The sequence below is a fragment of the Hakea prostrata genome, chromosome 4 (genome assembly GCF_041222555.1).
Source record: "Hakea prostrata isolate BN-2017 chromosome 4, UWA_Hpros_2, whole genome shotgun sequence".
Classification (NCBI taxonomy): Eukaryota; Viridiplantae; Streptophyta; class Magnoliopsida; order Proteales; family Proteaceae; genus Hakea; species Hakea prostrata.
The window spans coordinates 47381664-47391745 of NC_142603.1; the positions used below are offsets into that span (position 1 = coordinate 47381664).

At 37.6% G+C, this 10082-nt stretch overlaps 1 protein-coding gene across 1 annotated transcript; it reads right to left on the reverse strand.

The window, feature by feature from the left end:
- Positions 1-7654: 7654 nt before the first annotated feature.
- Positions 7655-9984, reverse strand: LOC149019196 (pentatricopeptide repeat-containing protein At2g30780-like). Its single transcript, XM_089154498.1, has 2 exons — positions 9291-9984; positions 7655-8986 (listed from the first exon to the last, which is right to left on the reverse strand). The coding sequence occupies exons 1-2, from the start codon at positions 9672-9674 to the stop codon at positions 7859-7861; spliced, it is 1512 nt and encodes a 503-aa protein (XP_089010624.1). The 5' UTR covers positions 9675-9984; the 3' UTR covers positions 7655-7858.
- Positions 9985-10082: the final 98 nt, after the last annotated feature.

Below are 10082 nucleotides of genomic sequence, written 5' to 3' on the forward strand. Positions count from 1 at the left end.
TTGGCAAAACTGCTTCATCTTCTAGTTGGAGGTTGTTTTATCTTAGAGGTAGTGGTGGAATAAAGCATCAATTACCATAAAGACAACTAATGTTGACTCAACCTCATCTTTATCAGTGATTTTCTCAATAATAAAATCAAGTTTAAGATCTTCATCTCAGCTAAGGATCTTGATAATTTAATGTATTGCAATTTTCTTATTTTAAGTATTTGTAAGAGATTGCAATACACTTACCCAACGAGTTCGAGTTGATTCTGTAAGATCCATTGGAATTTGTCTTGTGTTTGATCAAGATTGGTAGGTTTGGTGTTGATCAAGTCAATATTTCATGGTGTAAAGCCTGGGTGTTTTTAGATGTGGCTGTCATTCAAGTTCTTCAAAGATCTCCTTCAAGTTTTGGACCAAGTATAGTTTTATTCCAAGCCTCTCCATCAAACGAGCTGCTCCAAGTTTCTTCTGCAACAAATGTACTTACAACATCCCCAGCCTCACACTTTTCTTAACAACCCGCTACCGTAAATCTAACTCTTGCTTTCTGTTTTCAATTTCCCGACCCAAATCCTGTCCAGACCTATCCGGCAGCAACGAAACCCAAACTTGAACTACAAACTCCACTACCCAATCACAGAACTCACTCCAAAGCACAGTCCATCTAAACTGAGAGATAGGGTTACTTTTGTCAAATGTATTTTCTATCTCAGATTAAGTATTATCTCTTATTTTCTCAGTTGTTTTAGCTTTAACCTCCTAAAGGAGGCAGTTGTAATTACTTCTATGTTATAATTGACAAATACAGGCAGGAGAGCAAGCTATCACTCCCTTGCCCCTTGGATCTTCTTTTTCCCAAATTTTCTCTTGTCTTCTCCTCTCCATTCTCTTTTTCTTTCTTTTTTTTGTGTGTGTGTGTGAGATATGTGAGTTTTATTTAATAATGAAAGTACAGAGAAGGCATTCTCCTAGAACCCCTTAGAGAGGCTAGGAGAATCCAGACAAGGAGTGCATTCCCACCTAACCAGTATCCCACATAGGAAAATATGCCTGATTACAGTCGGTAATAAATACCATACACTTCCGCATCTTTCTAAATCAGCTCATCAAGCTCTTTAAAATCTCAACACACCTGTTGCTGACTTAGCTGAACCCCTATCATGTAGTCTACTGGCTGGTTCTATTTTCTCCACACATACCTAAACTCCTCTTCTTTATGCATAGTCACCTCTTGCAATATAATCCCTTTTGTAGCTTGACACTTCCTAGGCCCTTGGATAGTTCCATTCTCCTCCTCCTTTCTCCCCTCTCACACAACTTCAATTGTTCTTCAGCCATTAATCATTTTCTTGATTTCAAACTTAAAAAACTAGCAAAACCCATCTCAACTGATTACCCAAAACCCTAAATTTCACTCAGACCAAACCAATTGTCAGAATTATTTACAAGCCTGACTGGGAAGAATCATGTGACAATATACCCTCCTACCAAAACTATTTGGATTCGGTTGAATTCTCATCAGCCTAATCCTAACATTTCCACATTATTCTTTTTCCAGACCTAAAACCTTAACCCTATTTGTTGTCAACTGTTAATTAATAGTTGGGGTAAAATAGGTAATATAGTTGGCTCTAGTTTAATTGTTAAAGAGTCCTCTTTTTTTGTAGTTTTCTAGGTCCCACATTGTCTAGAAGGCTTAAAAGCTTCAACTATCTTAATTAGTTAAGTAATTTAGAGTCCTTTAAGTTAGTCCATCTACCTAAGATTTTTAAATTTGAGAGGCCTTCTTTTTTACTTTCTTTTCTTCTTCTTCTTCTTCTTTTTTTCCCCCTTGTAAATGTGTTACCATCCCCTCCCCATTATGATGGTAGATTGTTGGTCACAACTAACTCAAGCTAGAGTTCCATTAGGGAGTGCTTTACAATGATTAATGGAATAAAGTACAGAATTTGGATTTGAATTGTGTAGCCTAGAAGTGTAGTCCTACATTGGTAGGAGACCGACCAGAAGCCAGTAAACCAGGATCTAATATGAACATGCAATTTGAATTGGTCAAAATTAGGTTTAAGGTCAAATTTGGGGTAGAAGGGTTTGGTCATGGGATTATGCTGATTGGGTTTAGGGGAGTCTAACAGTAAGGTCTTGTGATGTATCAGTGATGGCAGGTATACCCCTTTAGAACCCCAAATTTGACCCTTAAGTTTCAGCCAATTACAAATAATACCCAAAGAATTATCCCACAAAATTAAATTAGGACTAATTTCTGGGCTTGGGTTGCATTAGTCAGTTACATAAATTGATGCCATTTCGGTCACAAAACAATTAAATTGGATTGTCAAGGCCCACCAAAAAAACAAAATACTTAAGAATACAAGGAAGCAGTGCAGTTCTGCCAACAATTTGAAATTTAAGGCCCCATTCAAAAAGTCAACAACAGGAGGTATGAGACAACTAAAAACTCCATCCAAGACAAGAAAAAGTCCCCAACCATCCCTACACATTACTGCATCAAAAACCCTGTGGCTGTGATGCAATTCAACTCTATCAAAAATTGAAATTCTCCAAATCATTCACAGTGAAGATAGTGTCCAAATGATCAAGGTAATAATTGTTCAAGTAACAACCCACCCCACCCCCACCCCTCCAAAAAAAAAAAAATCACACACACTCAACACAAAAAACAATAATAAAAATCACCATATTCTGGATCAGCCCCATATAACATGACTGGACAACAGATTTGCCCCTTTTTGTTGAATCCTTAAGGTTTGAGAGTGAAACAACTTTTAAATTTGTTGAGACCGTAAAATTTATCCAGAACTTGGAATTAGTTGACTGATTATTCAATAGCTCAAGATATTGGACATTTATACAGGGTGTGGGTAGGGTCATAATTATGAAGCCTTACACTGATTTCACAGACCGACTCCTTCCAGCTTTGAACACATCACCACTTGGTCATATGGAGCAACCGTACCATTGCACCCAGTTACAGGTTCATATTCACGTCAACTGGTTTATCTAGAGACAAAGAAGCTGCAACAACTAGGCCAAATATTCCAGGTACTGAATATTCCCCACACCACATATTACTAGAAAGCTTCACAAAGAATTAATTAGGATTGGATGAAGCAGAGACATGTGTCCAGAGTACTATGTGATTGGCACAGTTCTTTAAAGCTTAGAAGTTATACCACCGACTAATATGTATAGGGTGCAATGTTGGATAGCTAAGAAACATCGTCCAGATAAACTCAGTGCAGCGGAGATGATGATCTTGAGCTGGATGAATAGAAAAAGTAGGTAGCATAATGATGTAGCCTTAGAATGACTGACAGCCGGCTGACAGGAACTCTTCAGCAGGTCAAATTGAGCTGTTATGGGCAGGGTTAGCCCAATAATCGAATTTAGGAATCAGGGTTTCTATAAATCAAATGAGGTTAGGGATTTGATTTTGAATAGTGAATGTGAAGGGTTTTTTTCTTTTTCTTTTTCTTTTTTCTTTTTCTGAAGAGCAATTCATTAATTGAAAGCTACCCAGGAGAAAGACCTGGGAGTTAAAAAACTTGCCTGCAGGATAGGATAAGTTAAAATGTTTTTCTCTTGGAGAGAGGATAATAATGAATTTGCAAAAATGAAGTCGCTAGAATTTTAAAATATTATCAAATAGATCAGTAGTTATGATTTCTTGAGTATGCAGATGGGGGTGTATAATCTCGTTTAGATGAAGAGGAAGATATATAAAGCTTGTGGGTTGAATTGGAGGATACCGATGGCGTATATAGGCTGTCAGAAAGTTCAAAAACAGAAGTTAAAAAATAAATAAATAAATTGGGGAGTTTAGAGGATTAGAAGAAGAATCTTCAGGATGGGTAGTTCAACTTACTATTAATTTGAAGAAAGTAGGGTGGATGTTGGACTAGTCAGATCCTTTCTTTAATTAGAGGTTAGTGCAGATGAACAATATCTATGCAACCCTATTCCTGATAAATTAACCCCATAATAGAATATCCAAATCTTAAGAAATTCTAGAAAACCCGCAACTGTGGAATTTGCACCATAGAAAGGTTTACTTGTTTATGTATATAAATCATGAATATAGTCCAAGAAATAAATGCCCAAGTTTCTTTCGGGTCCCAACTCCAATAGAACTCCCATGCCTCATTAGCCCATAGGCCCCATACAACTCCCAAAAGGATACCTATGGTTAAAAAATAAACACTTAGAGTAATAACACGATATCTCCAATACCCCAATTGCTCATTAAATTGTTACCTGTGAACATTTCCAAAGGAAAGAAAAACATTTTTTTCTTTCATTAATGTACCAGCTGCTAAAGAATGGGTGTTTTGTATCCATTGAGCAAAGACAAGTTGTAATTGTATAGCAGTATCTGAAAACATATCTTGTGGATGCCCTAAAGTGCTCATGGTATCATTACGAATATACAAACCAAAACCGTGAAAGCCTAGAATATACATTCCCAGCTGAGATGTGAAATGATTGAATCATGATGCCTAAGAACATGATCTAATAGATCATTGTATTGGCTAGCTGGATAATAGTCTTACCATAACAATGGTTGCATGCGCAACAGCACCAACTATGAGAAATCCACCAATCCACATGTGATGAGTGAACAACAGAAGTTGTGCACCATAGTCAGTAGCTAGATATGGATAGGGGGCATCGAATACACATAAAACAACAGTTAAAGAGCCTAACATAGCTAGGTTAAGAGATAATTGAGTATGCCATGATGCTGTTAGGATCTCATAGAGGCCTTTATGACCTTAGCACGTTTTTCTGAGTCTCTAAAATATCTTTCAGGCCATGACCAATGCTCACATCGGTCTCACCAAAGGAGAATGACCCAAATAATAAATGATTGTTTTTACCGACAATCTCTCTGTTTTTTGACATGTAATGAATAGAAAGAGCTACAGAAAATAAATGATTCACATAAAAGAGCTGCACAGCTCAACACTATCATACTTGAATGCATCATTAACCATTGAGACAACACCATCGTACCTCACCAGTATTAGTAAACAAAACTCAAAATTCAATTGGTTTCTAACATTGGTCCCTATAACCACCTTATGTAGAACTGTAGAAGACTCAAAAATATATTCCTCTACTAAAAGTGAAAGGCCTAACCTAATCCTTTACCTATTAGGTAACCTAAATTGACTAGAAATAATTAAGGAAATAGATTAAAATTAGGACTCTAGCAGTCTAACCAAACTAATGAAATAAATCTTGTTTCCTACTTTCTACCCATATTTTAGGCCCATCAAGTTCGCCAATTACAAAGTAAACCCGTGGAATCAAAGGCCTGATACATATATTGTCCAACACTGGACTTATTCCCAAGGAAAGAAGCCCCACTAGGTGATGAATCTGCATCAGATAAAATTAGGAACGATCATATTATAGCTGGATTGGAGTAGCTACAATTTATGACAAGCTACACGAAAAGCATTTGAGGTAGTATGGCCATATTCCACGGGGACCTTTGGATGCCCCCAATACAAATGGATGATTGGATTCAGATAGAAGGAACTATAAGCACTATGGGGTTGGGACAGACCTAAAATGACCTTAAATGAAGTGGTGAGGAAATACACTTCAGCCTTGTTTCAAGTATGAACTAATATAGAGCTGATTGGAGGGCAAGAACCCATATAGCTGATCTCTTTTAGTTGGGATAAGTCCAAGCTCTTGTTGCTGATTACTGGCATGCTTCCTCACCACATTAACAACTCAGTTGAAAACATGCCACTCAGTGTGGTAACCATGACCCTTTTATTATATCCCGAATACAATTTATAAGCAAATATAAATTCCTCTTTGTCAAGTTGCCAAATCATCAAATATAAATTCTACCAGGAGGCTTACAAACAGAAAATTCATTGTAATGCCTACAGAAATGATCATACTTTTGTCCATTTCAATTATTCTAGCTAGTAAAATAAATGGTCAATGAGGAAGGGGGGGAAAGACAAAATGAACATGGGCAGGAATAAATTTTTCATTTTTGGTAAAAGAAAATTGTCTTGGTGCCGGATTTATGACAAAAAAACATAACTCCAAAAGAAAGACTAAAATAAGAGTGCAAATACACCTACAGGTTGTGTATTACCACTGACAGCAACAAACATTAAGCATATTAAAGAGGGCAACAGTAGTAACAACAACAAATAAGCAATATAAACCATTCTTGGATTAAACACATTCAACTAAACAAGGTTCCAACTGATGTCTTGGGGATCAGAAATCAGCCAATACAACAACAACAAGAAGCCTTGTCCCAACTAAATGGGGTCGGCCAATACATAGTCAAATAGATGTGTGCATGAACTTTCAAGAATCCTAAAATTGAAAGACTAATAAGCAGTAACAGTGGTAGCCAGCATTCATTTTAATCATCAACACATTCAGTGTAGAGTAACTATGGCATTCAATGAGAAAAACAAGAAATAAGGATCAGGGTAGGGGGCATAAATACCTCTCAGACATAAGGCCTGCAAGTAGTCAACTGCTTCCTCAAAGTTGTTCTATCTATTAACATCACTGTGAAGCAGAGATTAAAATAACAAAGAGCAATATGGAGAGGGAAGAAGAAGATAGTAGCATCATATAGGGGAAGCCGGGAAGGGAATGAAATCCATAGAGAGGAAAAAGGAGAGAACAGAAGAAATATTGGTCGAGGATCAGGTTTAGGAGAAAAAGATGAAAGAGAACAGAAAATAGAGAAAAGAAGCAAAAGAAAAGTAATTATGTGAGAGATGCACATACATGAAAGGGATACAATTCCAGTATTTCATTAAATCTTGATTTTATGTTACAACTTCCAAAGAAGGCATTAAAAGAGAAGCAGCAAATCGTGGGGACTGAGATGGGTGGTCAAAGCAGGTAGTGCTACAACTGAAGACAATAAAATAAAAGGCGAAAGGGAAGGATAACTTGTAGGGGAGGGGAATGGTCAATTGAAACATAAAAAAGTAACAACAAAGAAAATATACTGATCCTACATACACTTGTCAACTGATTAGAAATAGAAATGACTCGAATAAAAAGTTATTTTAAAAAAACAAGAATCATTAGCTAATGATAAAAACTACTGCAAGTGGATCCATAGCTTCTGCTCTATGATGCGGCCTGAATTGAATGAGGGCCACTTAACCAAGATAAGTAACAGAACCACAAATAAGATTAGAAGTTTAGGATTTAAGGCAATTCAGTTAGGGTTTATGGTATGCCTTCTACAGTGATCTCAAGTGGTGTGGGATTCAAACTGAAACAATAATGATATCAAATTGTCAATATTTGTTTGTGGAAAATTTAACTCAAATGGAAACATTAATCAGATTTACGATTTGAAGTCCCTGGAACTCTAAGGCCATTTGAATTTAAAACAAAATCAAGAGAAACCGAGAGCCCTAGGGCTGTTTTGAATGTGCTATCACTGTCTCAACAACTCTACCCCATTGTCTCCATCGACTTTACCCATTTTCTCCATCTCCTTCCAGATTAAAAGATGATTTTTAAGAACATAATAAAGTCATGTCATCATCAGGAGAACCTAGCCCCAAGTCCACAAGTGCTCAACACCCCCCCCCCCCCAAACCCAAAAAAAAAACTCAACAAAAACACCCAAGAATAAAGGATCATGCACTTCCTTTTAAGCTTATAAGATACAGCAAGAGAAATTACTGATGAAGTAGGCCAAATTAAATGAAAATAATTACCTTACATTCTTCTAAGGGTTGAAATTGTCCATTCAAATGCCATGAACCATTACCAATAATTTAGTGAATGAATTTCTGGATATCTGAATACAATGTTTCCAATGCAAAAATGTAACCTATGAAATTGTTGCATCCAATGGAACTCCAAACCCGTGTTTGCACATTGCTCCCCGCAACCGCTCTAATTTATGTCTTTGGCCATTCTTAAAGTAGGCCTTACACATGATAACAAATGTCTTCTTTGAGGGATCAATGTTGAACTTCTCCATCTCATTAAGCACATTTTCCATTTCCTCTAGCCGATTCTGTGACCCATACATGACCATCTTACAGTGGTACAATGACCGACAAATTCTCCAGCCAACAAACTCTGCCTGCTTCACAAATTTCTCAAGCTGGTCCACAGCATTGCATCGGAAATAACTTGCTATGATAGAACGCATCACATGAACAGATGTAATCGAGGTTTTATGTTCTAGTGCCTCATTTATGGAATTCTCCATTCCTTCCATCAAGTCCTCTTGTGCATAAACCTTAATTAACTGCACATTCAACCAAGGCCTATACTCGTCATCAGGAATTAGCTTCAGCAGTGCCTCGATCTTTCTTATTCTGTCAGTATCCAAGCTCTCACAATATGCACATATCATGGCTCTAACCAAAGAAAATTTTCTTGCATTCACGTGATCCTTCACCGACTCATACACCTTCTCCATCTTCTCCAAATTGCCTGAATGTGCATACCCACGTAGCATTAGCAAGTGGGTGTCAATATTGGGTTTGATAGGACCTTCCATCATAATCATGAAAGTCCTCTCCATTTTGTCCCACATCCATGCAGTGACATACCCAGCTATCAGATTATTATATGTGCTCAAATTAGGGGAAAGATTCAACTCTTGTGTCTCCCGGAAAATCTCTTCCATGTGATCTACGAGCATCATACGACCAAAAATTGAAATAAGAATGTTGTATGTCACAATTGTAGGGCGAAAATTTGATTTTGTTTTAAAATCATGAAAAAGTGACTGAGATTTCTCAGCCAAACCATTATACATATAGGCAGCCATTAGTGCATTATGGATAGAAGATGACTTCACTCCCTTATTAGAGGCGTCCTTGAACAACTCAACAGCAGCATCAAGATTTTTAACCCTGCCTGCAATTGTAATTCCTTTGGAGTATTCCTTTGCTACCATTGGTACACCCCGCTTATAACCTTCTTTTCTTCTCCAATTAAACACCTGAAGATATTTAGTTTCAAAAAACTTGGCAAATAATAAATATAGCATCCAAATAAATAAATAAATTGATGAACAAACTAATGTCCCCTCCCAAACGCCAACAGTGTATCTATTTCTCCTGCTTATGTTAGTTGTAATAAAATCCAAACCATCAAAAGTCAAACTTTTTTTGCTGGTGGTTCGATAGATTTGCCGTAGGTATTGTTGTTTGAAAAAAGAACTAAAATTTGTGTTCATGAAGAACAATGGAACGTTTTCAATGACTTGTACAAAAAATTTAAGTGCTGTGGAATGAAAATAGTACCTCTAGGGCTAACTGAGGCGAGGTGCCCAACCGCTTCAAGAGGCCAATAAAGGGGAATCCTTCGCCGTATCTTCGAATCAATAAAGAAACGTTTGCTTCCAAGATTGAATAGATCTTCTCTGAATCACCGATATTTGAGGTTAATTCAGTCGCCAATTCAGACATCATCGGAGAGAAATTTTTTATCCTCATTCGAGGAAAAGAATTTTTCCTCTCCGTAAGTAAACTGATAGATTTGTAGGTGTCATTAGAGCAGCAATTAGGCGTCTTATTAGAGATTCCTCTGTTGAAACTGCGGCTTGAGCTACTGAAGACATTTGAAAGTGGAGTGAGAAAAGACAAAGGCTCCGCCGCGGCGTCGGAGACTTTCCATGCTCGCTTCATCGTCTCCCAAGTGATAAAGTAAGCATCTTTTGAGGGCGTTGCTGCACAAATCCGTCCGGCAACGCAACCGAACAACCTGCAAAAAACGTGCTCGACGTCCCCGGTTCTTCTTTGGTAGGTTTATAGATTGTCCATAGCAGAGGGTTTAGGACATTAGGGTTCTATATTGAGTTCTACTCAGAGTGGCTGCTAGCAGTGGAGCCGCATGGCCATGGCCTGCAACACCCAAACAACGGCGAGATGGCCGAGAGACACCATATTATGGAATTTCGATCCGAATCTTTGGTCGGGTGGCTGGTCCGATTCTCGAACTCAAGAAGGCCAACCAAGGTTTAATGTATCCACGACGATGCGATATGGTACAAACCGATTCGTATCCATATTAAATACTGTCGATACGATATAGCC